We start from the raw sequence: 24,483 nt of genomic DNA, 5'->3' as shown, positions 1-24,483 counted from the left end.
AATTTTTTTGTTTTCACGGCCATAAATCATAAACGAATAAACCAATTAAAATGAAACTTTCTTGAAGTTTAACTTTGAAATATTTACTTTCGTTCTGCATCAAAAACAATAATTGATTTATTTGTTATTTAACCAAAAATTGTTTAAACAAAAGCAGCTCTTTTTCCAAAAAAAGCTGTTTGTGTGTTTGTTCGCTGTCAACCGAATGAAGCAACAGGCGTTAAGTGATAATCTCACCACACCTCATTAATGTTGAATTACATCGTATGGTGACGTATGTATGTATGTATTTACGAATCGCTCGCATTATTTCATTTCGGACATATGTACATATGTATCTATGTATGTACTGAATTCCATGTAATTATATGTACATTAGGGTGGTCCAAAAATGCATGGGAAAAAATTTATATTAAAATGTTTATGCTGCCGCCCCCCATAATGGTAAAGAATGAAAAATAAAAAGACCCGTATTTTTTTTTTTTTTAATCAGACCATATTTAATGGTGCCGCCGGGGCTTTGAAATATCCCATGTATTTTACATGGGAAAAAAATACTTTTTCGTAGATTTCATGTAAAAACCTGGAAAATGAATATATTTTAACCGGATATCTCAGTTTCTCTTCATAATTGGTCAGGGAATAACAACCAATCTCACAAAAAAATATCATAAAAGTAATATAAAATATTGTTTTTCGATTTTTTCTTAGATTTTCGTTTTATGGGGGCTTTTTGGGGTTCTATAAAAAATAGTTAATACAAAAAAAATTAATTATTTCATAATTGGTTGTTATTCCCTGACCAATTATGAAGAGAAACTGAGTTATCCGGTTAAAATATATTCATTTTCCAGGTTTTTACATGAAATCTACGAAAAAGTATTTTTTTCCCATGCAAAATACATGGGATATTTCAAAGCCCCGGCGGCACCATTAAATATGGTCTGATTAAAAAAAAAAAAAATACGGGTCTTTTTATTTTTCATTCTTTACTATTTTGGGGGGCGGCAGCATACAAATTTTTTTTTTGGACCACCCTAATGTACATACATACAATTTTACAGCGAAATAAAACGCTATTTTGAGGTTCTATATTAGTAAATCGCACATAATTAAAATACAGTTTTTGAATAGTTTTTATTGATTCGGAGCGCGTTTAGTTTGCTATCAATTCCATACAATAACATTTTTTGTCATTTACTTTTTACGACAACTAATAGCTTATTTTCGAAGCGATTTCAACAAATGGGTACAACATTAATCCTTATCCAATTAAATACCTTAAATACATTGTTATTTTCATATAGATCTATGTATATGGCTCTTTACAGCATATAACTAAAAACAATATTTTTCAAGATATTACAACAGTAATTAGTAATTGAGATCTACCGGAAAAATTGCGTTAGCTGTTGCGTCATCCGGCATTGCCGCTACTCTTTTGGAAAGAGTCTTTTGGAAAGAGGCCGAACCACACACTCTACAATGAAGCACCCGCTGAAAATCGCCACCGATGATGATAACAGCGTCTGTAGTGTTTCTAGACAGAGCAATACAGGAAAATTGATGCGTGACTGCTCATTAATAGTCTGGGACGAAGCTACCATGTCAAACAAGACGTCTGTGGAAGCACTGGATAGGACAATGCGCGATTTGCGCAACAAAAATGCACCTATGGGTGGATGTACAATTCTGTTCTCAGGAGATTTCCGTCAAATCCTACCAGTTGTGACTCGGGGAACACGTGCTGACGAAATAAATGCTTCGCTAAAGATCCCACCTTTAGTCGTATGTCAATAAATTAGAGCTTAAAACTAATATGAGGATTTCGTCATCTTCACGTGAGAACAGGCTATTTCCAGAGATGCTGCTAAAAGTTGGCAATGGAGAATTAACACAAAGTGAGGGAAGGATTAACCTAGAAAACCTTTGTGTTTTGATAGACAACATCCAAGAGTTAGTCAACAATGTCTATCCAGACATTGATAACATAAGTTATAAGTCAATATCTTGGTTTAAAGAAAGAGCTATTCTGTCACCAACTAACGAACAAGTAGATAAAGTAAATAACTTGATTATTTCAAAGATTGATGCGCCGACGAAAATATACTACTCGGTCGATACTGTTCTCGATTTGGAAGAAGCTGTTCAATTTCCTACAGAATTTCTAAATTCTTTGAAACCGTCTGGACTCCCTCCTCACAAAATGGAGCTGAAAATAGGTTGTTCTGTTATTTTATTAAGAAACCTAAGTCCACCTAAACTTTGCAATGGCACGCGTTTGATGGTAAAATCACTGAAAACTTTCATAATAGAGTGCACAATACTCACAGGATGTGGTACCGGAGAAGATGTATTGATTCCCCGAATCCCTCTGATACCATCGGATCTACCATTCCAATTTAAACGCTTACAATTTCCGGTAAAGACATCTTTTGCAATGACCATTAATAAATCTCAGGGTCAAACCTTCAACGTTGCAGGCTTAGATTTGAGTGTTGACTGTTTTTCACATGGCCAACTGTATGCCGCTCTTTCAAGAGTAACCTCTAGAGAAAACATGTTTGTATTGTCTAATGACAAGAAGGCTATGAACGTTGTATATAAAGACATTCTGTAATATAGTAATTGTTGTAAAAATAAAATAAATACATATGTAAAAATGCAAAAAGTTAATATGCAAAAATGTAGGGTATGAATTTAGATATCCCAAAGATAGCAGGAAATCTTCATGCTCTAAAGAAAGAGGAATTGTTTTACTCCAAATTTAACGCGTGCGGGCCACGGGCAATAATGAATAAGCCAAAACTACTGGATCGATTTTAATAATTTTTTCAGTGAGTGACATAGGGTATATATTTTATACCCGTGCGAAGCTGGGCGGGTTGCTAGTATACTATAAGTTAATAAATTTATAAATTTATAAAATTAGTTTTATTTTTAAAAAAAGCTAGCGGACTTGTGCCCGCTCTTGACTTTATTTAACTGAATAAAACTTAAGATTAATTACATTATGTTTCTTACTTCTACATTACACCTATTTTGGCCATCAATATGCTGACTGTTGTTGACTCGTATTTTGTCCATCAATATGCTGACTGTTGTTGACTCGTTATTGTTGCTGATCGATACATTTATTAATTTCATGTAAATGTTCGTGGAATGCTGATGCAGCGTCAGCGGTTATAACGAACTTACCGGATGTATTATCGGTGCCACTAACCCATGGGGTTATTGTCCAATTCGAGGTTTTGTAAGGTGTGGTGTTAACTCTTCCCCTTTTAAATGTGATCGTCCTCGATCATTAATAGAATGGCAAATTGTTAAAACTCACATATGTTGGTATGTGATTTTTTTCGCTTGGCAGGTTAACTTCTTGGCTCGTTATGGGTTGTACTGGCTTCATTACTTCTTTTTCCACATATTGTATTTTCACGGACCGTTTTCTTAAGAAGAAAATGAGTATTATAATTATTAGGAATGCTGCCGTTGTTAAACTACCGACAGAGAATGTCGCCTTTTTGATAGAGTTAATTTGATGCGTGTTTTTTATATGCAGGTCTTTCAAAGCTTCTAAGGAAAGTAGTTCTACGTGCTCTTTTTGTAATGGAGTTGGCTGTAGTATTGTGGGTATGGCTTCGATCGGTCTTGTTTCAAAATTTTCGAATAATTGACTGTTTATTTTTATTGTTGAATTGTAAAATATGATGACATGAGTACCATTGAATTTTTGGGGTATTTCGTCAAGCTATAAATAATCCTAGTTATACATAAATCTTTACTTAAATCTATTAAATTAGTTTCTTTACAAATCGTTAGATCATTATATCTTTCGCATTCATTTTTTATTCCGAACAGTGAATCTTTTCCTTTAAGTATTTCTTTATACTCAGGTTTGATTATAATATTGTTTGCTTTTTTTACTGGTCGTATTATAATTCTTTTAAAAATTTCTTTTAATGTTAGGGGTATTTTTACCATATATAAAATTTCCATATCCTTACTTAATACGTTTATTTTCGATATTTCTAATGCTTCTTCGGCACTTTTGAATGGTATTTTTTCCTTTTTCATTTTATTAATTGACAATTCTATTTCTTTTTTACTTAATACTAGCAAACCCGGCCCCCTTCGCTGGGCACACTAAAATAGAATAGATATGGTTTAGAACAGAAAATATATGGTTTTCATATTATTTATTTCTTTATTCTTTATTCAAGCGCTTTCGCATAAACAATATTTTTTGTTTTTCTATTTGTTTTTGAGTAAATATAAAATATAAATTGAAAATCAGGAAAAAGGAAGATTGTTTTTAAATTTCAAATCAACGCATATGAATAAACAATCGTCTTTTTTCCTGATCATCCATGAATTTTTCGTTTCAATTTATATGTTTTATTAAGCATTGGAGCTTTTTTAACCATTATCCATTTATATTTTTCAAAAAAAAAAACGAAAAAAATTGTTTTTTCCACGAACACATAATTTCATTCGGATTTCACAATAAATTCGCAAATTTCGTAAGAAATTATTCACTGTTCCAAAATCCACTCCAAAAAAATTCACAAAGAATTTTTACATGTTGCACTTACGTTTTTTCCTTATGGCATCCAAATCAGAAAGAAATATTGACACATAGTAACTCACACTGTCAATTTGACAGTTCAGTTCCGCCCCAAGCGTTAAAAAAGTAAGCGACATTATGGCTGGCTCAAAAGAACGCTGTACCCGTTGCCACTGCTCCGAATTACAACGAAACTTTACGAAACCCATTTTCAATACTTACTTAACAATGTGTGTAAGTTTGGTTTAATTCGGTGCAAAGACACGGCGGGTCCATGTTTTGGCATATATTTCGAGACCCTAGTCATCAATAGGTATGAAAATTACCCCGCATTAAAGCACTTATCAACAGCTTTCATTTGATATCCATATTGTACAAACACATTCTAGGGTCCACGTTTTGGTCTCTATCTCGAGACCCTAGTCACGGAGCGGATGGAAATACTCTGAACTAAAGCATTCACCAACAGCTTCCATTTGATACCCAAATTGTACATACACATCCGAAGGTTACCCGGGTCCACGTTTTGACCTATATCTCGAGACCCTATCTACCAATAGGTATTCAAACTATACGGAAATCATCTTCAATACCTACTTAACAATGTGTGTAAGTTTGGTTTAATTCGGTGCAAAGACACGGCGGGTCCACGTTTTGGCATATATTTCGAGACCCTCATCATCAATAGGTATGAAAATTACCCCGTATTAAAGCACTTATCAACAGCTTCCATTTGATATCCATATTGTACAAACACATTCTAGGGTCCACGTTTTGGTCTCTATCTCGAGACCCTAGTCACGGAGCGGATGGAAATACTCTGAACTAAAGCATTCACCAACAGCTTCCATTTGATACCCAAATTGTACATACACATCCGAAGGTTACCCGGGTCCACATTTTGACCTATATCTCGAGACCCTATCTACCAATAGGTATTCAAACTATACGGAAACCATCTTCAATACCTCCTTAACAATGTGTGTAAGTTTGGTTTAATTCGGTGCAGACACGGCCGGTTAGCGAACACACACAAAAAGTTGACTTTATTTTATATATAAGATTTTTTTCAGTTTGTGTCCGAAAAATCCAAATATCTTACGGAACCCTATTTTTTTCCAAAATAAAATGTAATCCATGTTACTCTTGGATAATGTAGTTTTCGAATGGTGAAAGAATTTTTAAAATCGGTCCAGTAGTTTTTGAGCCTATTCGTTACAAACAAACAAACAAAGTTTTCCTCTTTATAATATTAGTATAGATTACTGAATTCAATATATTTTCTTTCGCCCATTGGATGGCATATTTTATATTTATTAATTCTTCCTTAATTAACCTAATCCTATTCTGCAAATTGATTATAATTTCTGTTATTACACTCACTTCCTTTCTAATGGTATTACCATTCTATCAACTATATTGGTTATATTATTTATTCGTTTTTCAAATAGTTTATTAATTACTACTTGGTCATTATTATTTTCATTTAAGTTATTTAGATTATTTGTAATTATTTTCAAATCCTCGTGGTCTGGAGATCCGGCTATGTATTTCCATGCCGTTCCCAGTATATCAATTGATCTCTTCGTTTTGTGATTTGTGTTAGAAGGTTTTAGTGCATTTAGGATTTCAAGGGTTTGAATGGTTTCGTGTTTGAGGAGAGGATATAGGAAATGGTCGTTAGGGATTTGGTGATTTATCTCTTCGTATGTTTCTGTCAAAAATTGTTCGTATTTTCCTAAGTCGATGAGGTGAACAAATCTAAATGTTCCGTCTTGTATTTTCGCTTGTCCGTCGTCTATTGTCACAAGTTGAGATTGACTATAGTCTAAAATTTGAACGCCTGATGAAGAAGTAGTGATCGTGATGAGAAGAATGAAAAGTTTGTAATGGTCCATTTTACCTGCAAATTTAATTAAGTTTTTATTGGGGATTTATGAATTGTTCTTCCTGTTACTGTTTTAATCGTTGTCCTGTGGTTTTCCAAAACTTTCTCCTTTTTATACCTTGGAGTTAATTTAGAACCTCGTCTCTTGTTTATCTTGATATAGATTATTTCTCCTGGTGAGAAATCCTTGTTTTCTGGTCTATTTTTATTGTGATATGAGAGGTCTTGCTCTTGTTTTTTCTTAACTAAGGTAATGTTTTCTCGTCTTTGCTTTTCTAATTGTTGTGGGTCACTGTAAACTCTATTTCCAAAAAATTTGTCTATGGGTTTATCTTTTGTCGTTGAGTGAATCGATGAATTGTATTCCTGTACTGATTTAAATAGAAGTTCTTCGAATGTTATTGTCGTTTGATTGCCTTTGAGGCATCTCATGATCTCGGAGAGTGTGCTATGAAATCTTTCTACTTGTCCGTTACTTGTGCTACTATATGGTGGTGTGGTGTAAACGTTAATAGACATTTCATCACTAAGTAAGGATGATATTGAGGCAGAGTTAAGAGATTTTTCGTTATCAACTACTATAAGTTTCGGTATTCCAAATGCGATCATTAGTTCTCTACTTGGGTCTTTAATATGCTCTATTGCTCTAGAAGGTATTATCTTTACCTGAGCATATTTGGAAAATTTATCAATGGCTGTAAGGATTAATTTTTTTTCAGTGGAATATATGTCAACATGGACTATTTCACCTGGGGAGTGAGGAATGGGAGTAGGCTGGATTTGTGGTTTTGCTGGATGTCTATCATATTTTTGAGCACGACAAGTTGAAAATTTTTTTACAAACTGTTCAATTTTCCCATGCATTCTTGGAAAGTAGAATTTTCGTAGAATTTGGGTTTTGTTTTCGCGGCTGTTTCTGTGAGCTCGTTGATGTTCTTCGATGATAATTTGTTCTTGTTCTGTCTCTGATATGATGTCCTGAAGTAGAGTTTGTGTATAGCGGATTTTCACATTGCTAAAGTGGAGAGGGAATATTTCCTGAATTTTACCCATCAGTGTTTCTGTGGTGTATAGTCCGTTAACGAGTGAAGGGTCGAGGTAGCGTTTAAATATGTCTATGATATCCTGATTAGAATAATTTTGCTTTGTAACAGTGTGTCTGTGGAAACTTGGAAATAGTAACTGAAATAAGTAGCTATCTTCGTTGCCTATCATTAAGAAGAGTAGGTTTTTAAAAGAGGTTTTAACTGTAAGAGTATTAATGTCAGTTTGTGGGGGTCTGGATAGTGCGTCTGCAACTACGTTTTTTTTTCCGGGCTTATATTTCATTTCATAGTTGTATTCTTCGAGGATACACTTCCATCTTTTCATTTTCCCATTGTGGTTTTTATTACTCAATGCGAAGGTGAGTGGCTGGTGATCTGTGAAAATTACAACCTTGGCAGATCCATATAAGTAGTTTCGTAAGGATGTGAGGGCCCAAATTATTGCTAGCATTTCTTTCTCGTTTGCAGCGTAATTCTCCTCAGTTTTATTTAGTGAGCGAGAGATGAATGTTATTGGTTTTCCAGACTGCTTAAGGACAGCGCCTAGAGCGTAGCATGGCGCATCTGTGGTAAGGTGGAATTCTTCTTTGAAATTAGGGTACGAAAGTATGACTTCTTTTGATGTTAATGCTGATTTTATTTTATTGAAGGCATTCAAGGCGTTGCTATCGAGCACAACTGGCTTTTTGCTGGAAGAGTTTTTGGACACATGTCCATCTTCCTCTCTTAAAAGCGATGTCAGAGGTTTTGCTAGTTTAGCATAATCCCTGATGAAGCGTCGATAATAGCCTGAGAGGCCAAGGAAAGGCCTTAAGTCTTTCAATGTTCGTGGATATGGGAATTCTTGGATGGCATTTACTTTAGAGGGATTGGTTTTTATACCTGTAGGGGATATGATGAATCCTAAAAATTCAACTTCTTTACGAAAAAATTCGCACTTGTCCAATTGGACTTTCATGTTGGCTTTTTCAAGCGTGTAAAAAATTTTTTCAACATTTTGAAGATGGCTTTGTTCATCTTTGCCAAACACTATTATGTCATCTATGTAGACATAACATATTTTCCCTATGTGCTCCTTCAGTATGTCGTCAAGTGCTCGCTGAAATATAGCGGGTGCGTTCTTCAATCCGAACGGAAGTCTGGTGAATTCGTACTTCCCGTTATTAATTGAGAATGCTGTCTTCTCAATGTCGAACTCCTTTAACGGAATCTGATGGAAGCCGCTCTTCAAGTCAAGTACAGAGAAGTATTTGTTATTTCCGAGTTGTGAGATAACTTCATTAATTTCTGGGATTGAGTATCTGTCGGCTATTGTTAGTGTATTCAGTTTCCTGTAATCTATTACTAGTATATATTTCTTTTGTCCTGATACATCTAATTTTTTGGGTACAACCCAAACGGGTGAGTTATACGGTGAACGGGATGGTCTACTGATTCCATCTTTTAATAAATTTTCTATTTCTTTTGTTACGAAATCTCTCATAGCAAGAGAGTATGGGTAGTATTTAGTATAAACTGGGGTGTCTGAGGAAGTCCTGATTTCTCCTACCACAGTAGTGGTATATGTTAGTTTTTCGTCGGGGTCTGTAAAAAGATGTGGGTAGTTTCTAGTCAAATGGTGTACGCATTGTTTTTGTGTTGCAGTCATGTGGTCGGTTCTAATGTCAATTTTATTAACGGTTGGGGAAAGTTTTTGTTTAATTTTAATTTTAATACCATTACCTAATGTCAGGGTGTCGTCATGTATGTTAATTTTTGCACAAAGGTCCTTAAGGCTGTCATTTCCTATTATTCCGTCGAAAGATTTTAATGTAGGTAGTAAAAAAAATTTCAGAGATGTGTCATTTTTGCCAAATATGTTAATTATTGTGTGGTTAGTAATTTCAATCTGTCCGGCAATTGAATTCGCAAAGAATGGTTCGTCGTTGGGTATTTTCTTTGGGACATGGCAGGGTTGGATATAGTTTTTACTCGATCCTGTATCGATTAACATTTTAAGAATTTTTTCGTTCTTCGTTCTGCATTCGACGTAAGGTAACGAAGAACTGTTCATTATAAAAAATGAATATCGATATGGTCCTGCATTTCAGGTTGTGAGATTTCTTCAGCATATTCTTGAGCTGATTGCCCGTTTTCTTCCGCTGCTAATGCGGCTTCGTACTCCTGTGTAGTAGGAGTCCAGTTTTGTTGATAGTATTGGTCAATGTTGTATTGTGGATTTTGTTGGTAGTCCTGTTGGTAATTTTGCTCATCTGCTTCTATATGAAAATTCCTCTGTTGTTTTAGAGGCACTTGTTGTGAGAAGTTTGGAGGTCTTTTAACACCGTTATTAGCTTGTGGTCTATTCATATAATTCACCGCTCTTGAATGTAGGGATTTGTCGACGTCCATTGGTTCTGGGCGTGGGAGTTGAGGCTTAAAAGGGGCTGGTTGTCCTAATGGTCTATATTGTTGGTTATTTCGGTAGTTATTGATAGGGGCCTGATGATAATTGTTCATAGGAGCTTGAGGGCGGTATTGGTTTGCGAAGTTTTGTTGGTTCATTTGGGGTCTTGGCATATATGCCAATTGGGGATAAAATTCACTAGTCAATTTCTTGGGTGGGAGAGGTGGTCGGAAGTCGTGAGGCTTCCTATTTTGGATATTGCTATTCATTGCGTAATGAGAACCGAAATTTTGGTTCTCCAATTTCAGGCATAGGTGAAGAGCTTGAGGAAGATCTGCTGGCTCTCTCATACCAAGGAGTCTTGGTAAGTCACCTTTCAGTCCTCGTATGAAAGTGTCGAGGGCTTTGTCCCGGTATGTGCGGGTAAGTAGATGCATAGATTCTGCACCGACTTCCATGCATCCAAGCTTGTTTAGGATAAGGGAGAGATGGGAATATACTCGTTGGTAAAATTCCTGGATAGTGAGGTTGCCCTGCCCTAGAGAAGTCATTTGGTACTCGAGAGTACCTAAATCACGCTTATCAGCGTAATGGAGAGTAAGGCATCTGGAAATAGCCTTCCACTCTAATGGCGTGTTGTATGATTCGAGGGCAATGTCGGCGTTGCCCACGACTTTGTTCCTTATGACATTAAGGATACCGTAGTATTTCGGCGTTCCTCTGAGGGGCTCGTAGATCTGAAGAATGCGATCTACGCTCTTTTTCCAAGAGTTATATTCTCCTGGATTTCCTGAAAAATCTCGCACACACCTAACCACGTCTGGTATCTTGTCAAGGTCAGTTATGTTGTTCAAGTGCCTTGCGTCTATAGTCACATCAGTTATGTTGCTAAAACTTGCATTTGGGTTTAATGCTGCCTGAACCATATTTCTTCCTTCCTGACTCATGATATTGTTAACCAGTCCTGTAACTATAGAAGTAAATTGGTACATGTTGAATGAATTTGGAGAAGAGGCAGTTGGCTGAGGTGGTGAGGGTACGTTTAGCGTAGGGGGTCGGATGAGATTGTTAGGGTTAGTCATTATTGAATTTTTAATTCTTATTTATTTATTTTTAAAATTTTTGTTTTTATTTAACAGTTCTCTGGAGGGTCCCTTGGGTGGTGAATCGCAGAGAATGTTTGTTATTATAAGCTGGAGAGTCCCCCGTTAGGTGGTGAATCGCTTTAAATTATATTATATTATTGGTTGTGCAAGCCAGATTTTATTATAATATTTTTTCTTTATAACTTTCTTTACATTTGTGGGTTCTTTAAATAATTCAATTAATTTGTATAATAATATTTAATTCTGTATTTTTCACAAATTTGTTTTTCTCAATAAAATTTTTTTTGTAATTCTAAATTAATAGTAATATTCAACTTATATTTTTTCAATAATTTTTTTATAATTCTTAATATTGCTTAATATTAATATCCTTACACTAACACTTCCCGGCGGTGGGGTGTGGCTCCTTTTTGCTGATTTCCGCTACTGGGGCACCTCCAAGTCGCACTATTAGAAGTGAGCGTTCTTTTCCTATTGGATTCCAAGCTGCACCGGCTCACGATTCGCGTCCTTGTAATTGCACTCTTTTTTGTACAACACTTCACTCGCGAACTTTAAGACCGGTCCCTGCTCGGCCGCCAGTTATTAATTTATAAAATTAATTTTATTTTTAAAAAAAGCTAGCGGACTTGTGTCCGCTCTTGACTTTATTAAACTGAATCAAACTTAAGATTAATTACATTATGTTTCTTACTTCTACATTACACCTATTTTGGCCATCAATATGCTGACTGTTGTTGACTCGTTATTGTTGCTGATCGATACATTTATTAATTTCATGTAAATGTTCGTGGAATGCTGATGCAGCGTCAGCGGTTATAACGAACTCACCGGATGTATTATCGGTGCCACTAACCCATGGGGTTATTGTCCAATTCGAGGTTTTGTAAGGTGTGGTGTTAACTTATATACTATATACTACATATATACTAGATATAATCAGCAATATCTCGATGTTCAGCTGACACAAAGCTCTAAATATAAGCTTTGACATTTTTTTAGATTTCCTGAATTAAGCATGCACTAGCTGTTCTAGGTATGTATGTAAGTATGTAAGTTTATAAGTGCGTAAGTATATAAGTGTATAAGTGTATAAGTATGTAAGTATATAAGTATATAAGTATATAAGTATATAAGCATATAAGTATATAAGTATATAAGTACATAAGTATATAAGTAAATAAGTATATAAGTATATAAGTATATAAGTATTTTCGTATATGAGTATATAAGTATATAAGTGTATAAGTATATATGTATATAAGTATATAAGTATTAATTATACAAGTATGACAGTATAAACGTATGTAAGTCTGTAAGTCTATAAGTACATATAATAAGTAAATGTAAAATTATTTATGTATGGAAGTATGCGACCTCGGTAGACTAGCGTAAGTGCATTAGCCTCCTATCCCAGACATTGTGAGTTCGAATCCCACGTAAAGCACGTAAAGTATGCATCCATGAAAGTAAGTAGAATGTAAAAGGCTTCTTAATGGGTCCGGGGAAAAATATCCGTCCTGTGGTACTTTTACCCGACACAGCCAGTCGCAGCGGTTGCCTTAGCAGTTCTATGTACTATTTTCAATTAAACTCAACTTATACAGCGTAATAGAGGGTATGAGTTTGTTTGTGGCCAATTATAGAAAATTGCGCTAAAATCGCAGTTCAAACTCAATTTGCCTAGTCAGCCTTTCGTATTTTTTCATAAAACTTGCATTTGCTTACATTACCCACATATAGTATTATCTCATACGTATGTTTGTATGTGTCCAGTATTCATAAATTCATAAATAATTGGTGCTTAAAAAATTCATTTCAGTTATTATTTATATCTGCAGCTATCCTGGGTGTACGGCCTGGTTGAAAATTGTGTGGTTTTATTTTTATGTTGTTGTTGTACATTTAATTACGCAAACATTTACACATATTTTATAATTTCGAATTCTCTCAATATTATATTGACTATTGCTTTCGGTATTTGTTATTTTGTCTAGAGCTGTGCAGTCAATTTGGGTGAAATACTGGCTACATATTTCATTTAAAATTCGCACGAATTCTGAGGAGGAGGCAGTCTCTGTTTCACGTAATCAAACATAGGCAAAATAATCTAATATTTACATGTATTTTCTATATAAAAATGCATCACGCTGACTGTTGTTTAAAATTTTTTGTTGTGGAAACAAATATGCTGCCTTAGGTGCCAGCTAACATTAATTGCAGATTTTACTCATAGATTTAAAAAGTTCCCTTCGTGCTGGAAATTACGGGAGCAATATTTGCATTTGCGAGCTTTTATTTGCTTATATTTTCAGCAAAAGGTTAATTGACAAGTTATGCGGCGTTTCATTTGGATATTAAAAATTCATGTATTTCATTCCGAACAACATTTTTGTTATTTGGAATGGTGAGGTGTGTTCTTCTACGACCAGCTATTTTCAATTTAGCGCCCTTGTTGCGCTAATTGGGAGCTGCTATTTGTTTACATGGCAATTTGGTCATAGAAGACTACACGGAAGGGCACTGTATGGAAATTGTGAATACCAGAATTGATGTAATTAAAGTTTGATTGAGACGGTTCGAAAATATTGGGTTGCTCGGAAAGGAACTTTGTTTTTTTGTGAATATATCGAGCGTCGAAGTTACACCCAGGCCTTTCAGGTGGTCATAAACAATTGAATTCGATAAATTTAACCTCTCACCGATCTCATGTGTTGTTATTCGTCGATTTGCATCAACTGATGCCTTTATGGCCTCTCTAATAGCTTCAACCGGCCTTCCAGAACGTGGTGCATCTTCGACATCAAAATTGCCGGTTCGAAATTTTGCTATCCAGTTCTGGCACTGGCTTATCATCACATCTTCTGCAATCACTTCGGTTAATTTCTTTCAGGCTTAAACAGCATTTTTTCCTTTTCTATACTAAAAACGTAAAATATGGCGAAAATGCTGCTTATTGCTCTACATATTTAAAAGGGCACCGACCAAAAACTACTGTGTAAAATCGATTGAACTTTTTCACACACAAGTCTTGCTATACCAGCTATCAAAACATATAATGGCAAGGCGACTTAAGTGTGAAGTTAGCTGTGAAAAAATATAATTAAATCCTCTGTCGGGAATAATATTTATCAGCTGCAACAATAATGTGAATTTATTACCTATTTTGATATGATTTTTGAAAAACAAAGGGATCAACAAATAATCAGCACGGCTTGTTGCTGTCTATTCTGAGGACTTTTCGATAGATTGATGCCCAAGTGATTGCTAGTTTTAAAATTAGAGATGCCGAGCGATGGAATATATTTGCGGAACTTTTTAACTGTCTTCCAACAGGTTTAGCTTTCAAATAAATGGTCAGAAAAATGCATTATCAGAGGCTATGGGTTCAAATATTTTATGGAAAAATCGTTAATGAAATTTTGTTTCAAATGTCTAAATAAATGGTTAACTAAACTCAGTACTAAAGAAAATAATGGTTTCAAATATTTTACGGAAAAATCGTGCAAACAGTTTTCTTCATATGACCTATTGAAGGGTCTAAAGACTCAGTATCAAAGATAATAATGGGTTCAAATATTTTATGAAAATATTGTTCAAAAAATTTGTAGTCATATGTCTGAATATTTTTTTAAATTAATAATTTTTCGAAAAAGCCTTGACCATAAATACTCGAATGAAAATACAATTAGACCACCAAAAAAATGTTCAGCTCTGTAGATCGAACACTTGTGTGATTTTTATATATGCACTCCAAAAGTCAAGCCAAAGTCAAACGTACTTACATACTAACACACTTCTATATTTTTATACCAGTTCATGTATACGAAAATGGTTGATAGCAGTGAAACTGGAACTTGCAGCGCAGAAGACTATTTTAGTCTTGTTAAGCGCAAGTAGGGTACGCGAGGTGATCGCGATTATGGATGAAGGATCATAATGCTGCAGTCAGAAAAAAAGAGCAGCTGGTACACGGTGCGCTTTCAAGACTTATGCCAAATAAAGAAGAGCTTCGGGCAACAAAAAAACAACAGCTGCTTTCACTATCGGAGAGTGGCAGGAACGCTAAAACCTTTCTAAAAATGGTCGTTGGACGCACAAACTGATACCAGACCTAGCGAAATGGTATCGAAGGAAGCACGGGGAAGTTGACTTCTACGTGACGCAACTGCTGAACATTATTTTTTTTTCTTGTTCACTCTTTTCGGGAGCATAGGGCCTCGACAAGACTTGTCTTGTGTTGGTTTCGTTAATCTATTTGATTTCTGGTAGGGTAGGTGATTAGCATTCCGCTAAGCAATCACTTATATTTTAAAGAGTATCTTCACGGTTTTCATTCGGAAAACGATCTCTTTTTTTCGGTCTGCCCTGACGAAGTAGAGACGCATATGCCATGCCTGCAGCCGCGTTTCGATACCGAAAGAGTAGACCTTCACAAGGTTTTTGGCGAGTATCTCACGAAAACAAACCACACGACGCAAATGTACAGTAAACCTGTATATGCGTGATGAAGAATGGGTGCGAAAGGCGAACATACGCCATCAACAGCTTGATCTCCAGGCTGATGGAAGTGCTAAAGCGTCGTTGCAAGACGAACACCGGGCACATTCTCATACTGGCTAATTAGAGTTAACATAGTCAATAACGGACTGTCGACGTATTACTTAACGGCAACGTTCCGTGAGTAGCAACCGTTCCGACAAGAGGAGTCTTTAGTTCGGGTTAAATTTCCATGGTCATCTAGGCTTTTGACGCTTACCTCCGGCTAAAAAACATACATACATAAATACAGATAATCAAATAGGAGCCGAGCAAATTAAAAAATATGTATTTATATATTTGACATTGAAATATGAATTCAGCAACTGCAACCGCAGGCCTACTTCCATATATTACTCATACGCAGCGTCATACCATAATTGAGAATCAATTTACAATGACCAAGCAGGTGTGTATGTGCATATTGTACTCATACATATATGAGTATTATCCATCGCGCAAGATGCATTTGTTACATGTACGCGCAAGTCATGAAAATTAAGTTGAATTTTACAATGGCACGATTTTCTCCAAGAAATCGAGCCTGCAAAGAAAAATAAACTTCAGTTAATTTTTTTCCACGATTCGCTTGAACACACCGTTTTTCGATTTTCTTATTTATGAAGGTTATCAGTAATCTTCGTTCTTCTTTTCGCTTTAGCTACTTACTACTGTGGAAAACTCGTCTGCCAAATCTACGCTAGACATAGCCAAGCTTTCAAGTAGCGCAACTCGTAAAAACTCATTAGCAAAGCACCAGCACGGATTAATTTCTAGAGCAATTCAGTATTTTTAGCCTTTAGCAAACTTCTTAAATGTGTCAGAGAAACGTTCCTGCTTAAAATTTAAATATTTGTTCATAGCAATTCTCGGTTTCTTGGGTATGCACCTGACACATCCTCCTGTGCACGCTTACCCACCCGCATAAGATATTTAGCGTATCGCAAAAGTCATCGCTCTTCAAGAAATTCATTTCGATGTAGGAAATGAAGAAACTTATGGATAATACTTAAGTCGTAGTTACTCAAAAAGTGAAAGAATGTTGAAGCTTTGTAAGCTTTCTGTGTTTTTCGCTTAGATTTTTACTTTACCAAATCGCTTAAAGTTTCTCACACACCGATTGGCGCGTACATGCAGATGGCAAATTTACTTCTTTATAACTTTTATGTAGCTTATTCTCTACTTCGCGGCAGTCAATACGGCGCCATGCAAACTTTTTGATTACGAATTCTAACTTACTATGCGGTTAACACATTTAAACTTTCAGCGGCTACTTGTGCCTCGACGCGGTGCTACTTTTTTATAAACAAAATCAACATTTTTCTTTTTTAATGCCTTAAATTTCCTCTATTTTTATTGTAGAATCTATCAGTTGCAGTAGAAATTTAAAATTATGTCCTCATACAAAGATAATGAAATCGAAGCTATTTTTACGGGCACATCTACGCTTTGAATTTGTGGTAGTTCTGTGGTAATACTTTTCGATAAGTTTAATAGAATTTAGGTTTTAGAATTAATAAATTTATACAATTTATAATCATGCGGTGAGGTCTGGAAGATTCACACTACACTGACTGTATCTCTCTGTTGATGGAGGATGGAAGCGATTGCGTAGCAGAAGCAGGTTTGAAGATTAATATTGCAAAAATAAAGGAAACAACAACAACGCAATCGAATAGCGAAAAGTCGCGCTATATTTGATATGTTAGACAAAGTTTGCAGATATTCGTATATGTCCGGATGAACAAAACGATAAGTCTTTGAATGAAACGTGAAGTCTATCGTTCAGTATGGATGCGAGACTTCGAACACACGAGAATGTGTGGAAACAAACTGTGGAAACATTCATCAATCGCTGTCTTCATAAGGTTGTGCGCGTTTTCTGGCCAAACGCCATCTCCAACACTGATCTCTGGAGTATGACAAAGCCGGTTGCTGTTCATTTCGAAATTCGGCGACGAAAATGGAAATGGATTCGGCATACACTTCGAGAGCCTTAGGAAAATATTACAAAAGCAGATTTAGACTGGTGCCCCGAAAGAAGTCGCTGGCATAAAAGAGCATCCAACATCTGGAGGCGACTAGTTGAAGCAAGCTCGGATTCGGATTCATCGACCAAAAATACATAGGGATATATGGGTCTAGTTGGCTATTTTTTTTGTGCGACTATATAATCGACCGTATCACGTCTCATGTTATCTCAATAGATTTTCGTTATCGGAAAATTTCAATAACGAAAAATTCACAAACATGGAGACTTCAAAATGCGATATCTCAGTGAAAAATTTAGATATTTGAGCAAGCTCAACGGCATTTAAAAGAGGAAGACTTATAATTTAAAATACCATGTCTACTTTTTTATAGAGAGCAAAATCTTCATAGCTACATAAAATCAAAAATGCGCAAAAACAGCGTTTTTTGCACTTTTAGGTTAGGATATCTCAAAGTCCTGACGTGATAGAGCAATTTAAACCCCGGATTCGGATTCTACTTCGGAAATGACACTACACTTTTAAAGAACATTCCGAACCCATTTTTTTGCAGACCTGTGTAATGAATGGTTGAGTGAGCGAGCAATTTTAGCGGCTAAGAATAAAGATGTAGATGACCTAAACTACATAATTCAAAATGATTTCATTGGAACAATGCATTCATTCATATCCATTCACTGTGTAACAAATGAAGATGAAACCAACAACTATCTAATTGAATTTTTAAACTCGTTAGATGTGCCTGGCTTATCACCGCACAATTTACGCCTAAAAGTTGGCTTCGTAGTAATCAAACTTCGAAACATAAGCCCACCAAAATTTTGCAACGATACGCGTTTGGTGGTAAATAAATTGATGAACAATGTGATTTGCGCGACGATATTCAAAGGAAAATTCGAAGGTGAAGATGTTCTCATTCCGAGGACCCCAATGATCCCAACCGATCTTCCGTTTGAGTTTAAAAGACTTTTTCGATCCGTCTTGCATTCGCCATGATCATTAACAAATCACAAGGCCAATCCTTGAAAGTTTGTGGTCTGAATCTAGAAAATCAATGTTTCTGACATTGTCAATTATATGTGGCATGTTCACGGGTCGGAAAACCATCTGCGTTGTTTGTTCTTGCACCTGATAATAAAACAAAAAATGTCGTGTATCACAAGGTGCTTAACTGAAGAGTGCAATCTATTAAAGCTTCATTGAAATACTTGATTAATAAAAAAATTAACTTAATAAAATCAAAAATCTGCTTTTTTATTGTCTCTATGGCGGAACAAAGTTCGCCGGGTTAGCTAGTATGTAAATAAATTCACAACGTTTACAGAGAATACAAATAGACAAAATTTACAATAAACGGAGAAGAGTCGACCGGGGTAAGTGAACACCCGACACATACCGTGGCAACAACGCGCACTACTCCGAGCGTTTATCGCGCGCAGAAACGCAATGATTCAAGGACCGCAGCTACGGCACAAATTAAAGCAAAGCAATACCAATAAATCCGACGACGGAATGGATAGCAATTTATAGTACGCGCAAGCACAAGCCAGGAAACGGAAATAAGCGGCAAAAAGTAGGCACCAAAAAAAACGCCAAAAAATTGGGACCAAGACCTGAAACAGTCGGCACCAAGGAAATATAACGCCAAAAAGTAGGCACCAAAAATGTATTTCTTACAAGTTTGCACCAATAAACAAGCGCCAAAAAGTTGGCAGTGCTATTTCTCACTAGAAATTAGCAACCACAAGGAAAAATTCAGGAAAAATAGCCTAAAGTGTATCTAAGATATATGTATATAAGGTATAGCTCTCTCTCCCTTTCCTCTACGTTATATCTTTTTCTCTCTCGCGGAACGAAAATGCCCAAAATGTTGCATGGCATTGACATTTTACTCTTTATTCTCGCTCGTTCATCGACGCGTAAGAAGTTTCACTTAAAAAAAAACTGTTTGAAATTGAATTTAACACTCTAAGAATCGGGTTTTTTTCAGTTTTTTAATTAAAAAAAGAAATAGAAATGTGGTTCTCGTACAGGCGATAGCCATTGATGTTGTGAACAATATATTTAAATTTTAGACCATTCGGTTGAGTAGTTTTTTTTTTTTTGACAACACCAGGCCGAAAAAGTGTCGTTGCGAGATAAATGAGTGTAAAGTTTGAGGTACAGGAGTGCGCGGACCGCTCTCTACCTAGTGAATAGGCTGTGAAATTCATTTGCGTAAAATTGTGTTCCATGCTTTCTCATAAGCTTTAACTTTTGTAATAAAAAAAAGAAAAATATTCTCGCGTCTTCTATTTATTTATAGCCGAACTAAATTACATTTCAGGCGCTAGATATTCCACCCTGTAGCTGTCATTATATTTGTAAGTAAGCTATGCGCTTTAAGATTAGGAAAACCGTTTTCTGTCTTTTTCTACACACCCAATTCTCATTGATTCTTAAATACAGAGAGCAGCTAAGTCTGAAATGTTAAAAAACACTAACAGAAAAGATATAAAAATGCGCTTTATGTGAGTTAAGTGGGAAAATTACGAAATGAGCGAGCAAGCAATGGAAGTAAAAACCCTTAAATAAGCTACGGAATTCGCCGCTTAAGCACTAAATGCTTTTGCTGTCTTGCTGCCACTGCCCTATGAATGGACGAACCATAACAGCAAATTAGAGCTGCACGTATACAAATACACATGAATACTTATACACCGATACTGAGATGCGAGAAACCCAATGTACGAAGGTGTATTTTAACTTTCACTTCACAAAAGCTAATCCAGCGCTATTCTTCCATATTATCTCTGCAGTTTATTCTAATTGCGAACTCGTGTTTTTGCAGCGCACTACGAGTCGAAGCATAACAAATATAGCAATAGATTATAATAACTGCGTTAAGTGCCTCAAATGCGCGAAAGGAGCAACTGCTTAAGAAACGGAAGTTTCAAATGGCGCTTGAAGCGTTTGAACTGTGTTTGCTCATAAATTTTTATTTTCCAATTTTTCTCTGTATACATTTTTTATTTTTAATTTGTTTTAAAGATTTTTTCCGGTATTCATGTGGCAATTTTTGCTTCACCTGTAGTTGAGTTGCCGTACGCGCGTACCTATAAATGGGAAACATTTTTAAGCAAGCATTACCGTTATCTGTGTGCAAGCTAGCAACCATCTATAAACTGGTTATACATAACTGTTTTTTTTTTTTTAATTTTTTTTCCTTTAACTTTTTTGCTATCTTTTAACATTATCGACATTCTCCTTTTCCGAACTGCTTACACTTTGGACTCCTTGCTGCAGCAGGCGCCAGCGAGAAGAAATTGCCCGTAATTGTGTTCATACACGGCGAATCGTTCGAGTGGAGCAGCGGAAATCCGTACGATGGCAGCGTCTTGGCGAGCTACGGCGAAGTGGTCGTTGTGACGCTTAATTACCGCTTAGGAATTCTCGGTAAGTATTTGAGGAAACAACGTTTAAGCTTAACTAGGAGCATAAAAGCGGGCATGCACTGACGCGCTGGTGCGCTGAGCGTGAAACAATAAAAACTGTGCAAATGTATGGCGCTAATAAAGTGATGGCTGCACGTTAAGCTAAATTGCCACAAACGCGAGCAAACCAGCGCACGAGTGCATGTGTCACAACAACAAAAAAAGAAATTTCTCTAATTTATGTTGATTTTTCCACGCTTATCTTAGAAAATTCATTTCACATCCTTGCTTTGCTTATCTCTTTCTCTTTCTACTCGCAACAGGCTTCCTCAATGCCAACCCCAACCCACAGGCTCATGCGCGTGTTGCCAATTACGGTCTGATGGATCAAATGGCCGCCCTACATTGGATTCAGCAAAATATACAGAAATTCGGTGGCGACCCGAATGCCGTCACTTTGGCGGGGCATGGCACTGGTGCCGCGTGCATCAACTTTCTCATGACCTCGCCCACAATGGTACGTGGGCTCTTCCATCGCGCCATACTCATGTCCGGCTCGGCGTACTCATCATGGGCATTGGTGGAGGATCCCGTCTTGTTTGCCGTCAAGCTGGCCAAGGAGGTGAATTGTTCAATACCGGAGGATTTGAATAAGCATCACGAACAGATAGTCGATTGCCTGCGTGAAGTGCCGTTGGAGGATTTGTATGCAACGGATATACAGGCTCCTAATTTTCTGACATCCTTCGGTCCATCGGTAAGTGGAGCAGAGGAAAGCGAAAAATATTTGCCTGTATATTTTACTTAACACATTCGCTACCAAGTGGCTTGAAGCAGTATTTCATCACTGACCAGCTAGAGATTTATATGTTTTTGTTAAATAATTTGAGTTTCGCTTGTCACTGGGTATTTTAGAAACTCAAACTCATTATAAAAGTCATTTTTTAATGCTATGATATATTTGTTACGCTTGTCTATAATAGATGTTTAGTGATATAGACCAGGATTTATAGAGTTTTTTATACCTCAGTTTTATTGAAAGATACAATATATTATGTACAAATGAAAATACGCAAGTAGTACAGTTAACTCATGGCTTATTTTGGGTTAAGGAATCTCTAAAAGATGGATCGGATGGATTACTCATCACAGTGCCTCATTTAGGGGGGTCCGTTAGGGGAGAGTACACTGTATTCACTTACTTACTTAATTCACCGTAAAAACCCATTACCAAGGACGTCCTTTTCGCCGCAACCTCCAATTACCGTTTGAAACACCTTCTTCGCCGGAGTACTTCCTTCAATACGAACCCACACACCTAAGTCACTAGTAAAAAAATAGTAAACATCACTTCATAACACTAAGCCACACCATACAAATTATAAAGCTCTTTCAACGTGATATGATTCCAATACAATACAATAGAAATGAGTTTTTCAACGAAGTTTTCACCTCCTTGTAGACAAAGACGACAACCTATCTTCGCTGTGAGTATATGGGTTCCGGTTAGTTGGTTGGCTACACCATTCCCAGTGATAGTAATTGGTTTACTGCAAAATTATTCCATAGCCCAATGAGTAGTGAACTGAGTAATAATGCCTGGATTATTCATACGATTTCCGATTTATGCAAGCACCAATGTCGCCAAATATTTAGTCTCGCATCACTTTTTCTGAGCTCATCAACTTTCTTGCAAATATAAAGTTTTCGGGATCTCTCTGGTAGTTCAAGTCGTTAGCTATAATATAAATATGTTAAATTTACGTCCAAAGTCGAAAAAGGTCTAGCCAGACCTGGGTGCACAACGAAGTGTTAAACTCGGCCATCGAAAGAGTCTGCTATTTTCATAAATTATTAGGCTACGTTGGAAGTAATATTTGCCTTTTCTTTGCTGATCAAATAATCCCCTCTAAATTTTCTCTCCACATTATCCAATGATATTAAATATGGGAAAAAAGGAAATATAGCATCAGGTCATAAAGCAGCTATTATTTCACTACAAGAGATGTATATTTAGGGTACTTGTCGTTGAACCAAACTAAGAAAGTCACTAATTTTTTTAAACATACCACAATTTTTAACAGAACAAAGATGGGCAAAGACGAGCATACGAGTTTGTTCTCTGTCAGTGAAATATCTCACTCAAAACCTAGGTTCAATTTCGACCATAAAAATGGTTTTATTTATATGAAAAATAATTGTAAATAATTGCATTACAGTAGTAAGACAACTGGTATCTGTGGATATCGGCCTGAGTATTAAATTCAGAGTGAACATTTTAAATTTTCAACATCTTAAATTTTCTTGTCTCATAAATAACAAATAAATAGCACGTCCTTTTCAACATGAAAAATCAATTGAAAAAAAGGTGGCAAAATATATCAATTGTTGAGAAAACATCTAAATCATCAAATACGAAATATTTTTTAAAAACAAAATGAAGCGTAAAACTATTTCATCAAGTCATATTTGCCAAAAGTTAGAAGTACAAGATTTCCCATTCCATTCGCCTCCCACGAAATTCCAAATACACACATTCAGTTAGGTTACGCGTGTGTATGAGTGTAAATGACAGCATTTAAAATTGACGACCTTTTAGAGTAGATATTAAATGATAAGAATAGACAAAAAGTCAATAAAAAACGGAAGCACACAAATAAATTGTAGAGGACAGCCGAAAAAGGTAACAACAAAAAAATCATTCAAGCAAAACAGTGAGGGTGCGTAATGCACAAAGGTACAAACATAGAAGAGGGATAACAATCAAAAACTCAAAAACCTTTTGAAGCGTTTTCTGTTAGGATAGCGGTTTCCGAGAAAAATATTGTCGCCGTCGAAACACTAAAATGGGGTTTGGAGATAGAAGCACAAAACACAAATAACTGTCATACAACTGCACACGTTTCGAAAGAATACGGGATAGAGACGAAGATAGAGATAGAGATAAGGATAGGGACAGAGACAAAGATAGAGATAAAGATAGAGATATAGATAGAGATAGAGATAAAGGTAGAGGTAGAGATATAGATATAGATATAGATATAGATATAGATATAGATATAGATATAGATATAGATATAGATATAGATATAGATATAGATATAGATATAGATATAGGTATAGATATAGATATAGATATAGATATAGATATAGATATAGATATAGATATAGATATAGATATAGATATAGATATAGATATAGATATAGATATAGATATAGATATAGATATAGATATAGATATAGATATAGATATAGATATAGATATAGATATAGATATAGATATAGATATAGATATAGATATAGATATAGATATAGATATAGATATAGATATAGATATAGATATAGATATAGATATAGATATAGATATAGATATAGATATAGATATAGATATAGATATAGATATAGATATAGATATAGATATAGATATAGATATAGATATAGATATAGATATAGATATAGATATAGATATAGATATAGATATAGATATAGATATAGATATAGATATAGATATAGATATAGATATAGATATAGATATAGATATAGATATAGA

The 24,483-nt window shown here is 35.6% G+C and overlaps 1 protein-coding gene across 2 annotated transcripts in view; it reads left to right on the top strand.

Annotated features, from left to right (window-relative positions):
* Positions 1 to 24,483, top strand: part of LOC128863080 (neuroligin 4-like) — a 334,586-nt gene that overhangs the window by 31,222 nt on the left and 278,881 nt on the right. Inside the window, exons 3-4 of one of the 2 annotated variants that reach the window (XM_054102016.1) lie at positions 20,809 to 20,955; positions 21,257 to 21,690. In XM_054102016.1, coding sequence (XP_053957991.1) covers positions 20,809 to 20,955; positions 21,257 to 21,690 — 581 coding nt within the window. Of the gene's footprint in view, positions 1 to 20,805; positions 20,956 to 21,256; positions 21,691 to 24,483 lie in introns of both variants that reach the window. The other variant, XM_054102009.1, reaches the window with a different exon arrangement.

Source organism: Anastrepha ludens, chromosome 2, assembly GCF_028408465.1.
Source record: "Anastrepha ludens isolate Willacy chromosome 2, idAnaLude1.1, whole genome shotgun sequence".
In the NCBI taxonomy this organism is placed as follows: Eukaryota; Metazoa; Arthropoda; class Insecta; order Diptera; family Tephritidae; genus Anastrepha; species Anastrepha ludens.
This window is presented reverse-complemented; position numbering and strand designations above follow the sequence as displayed.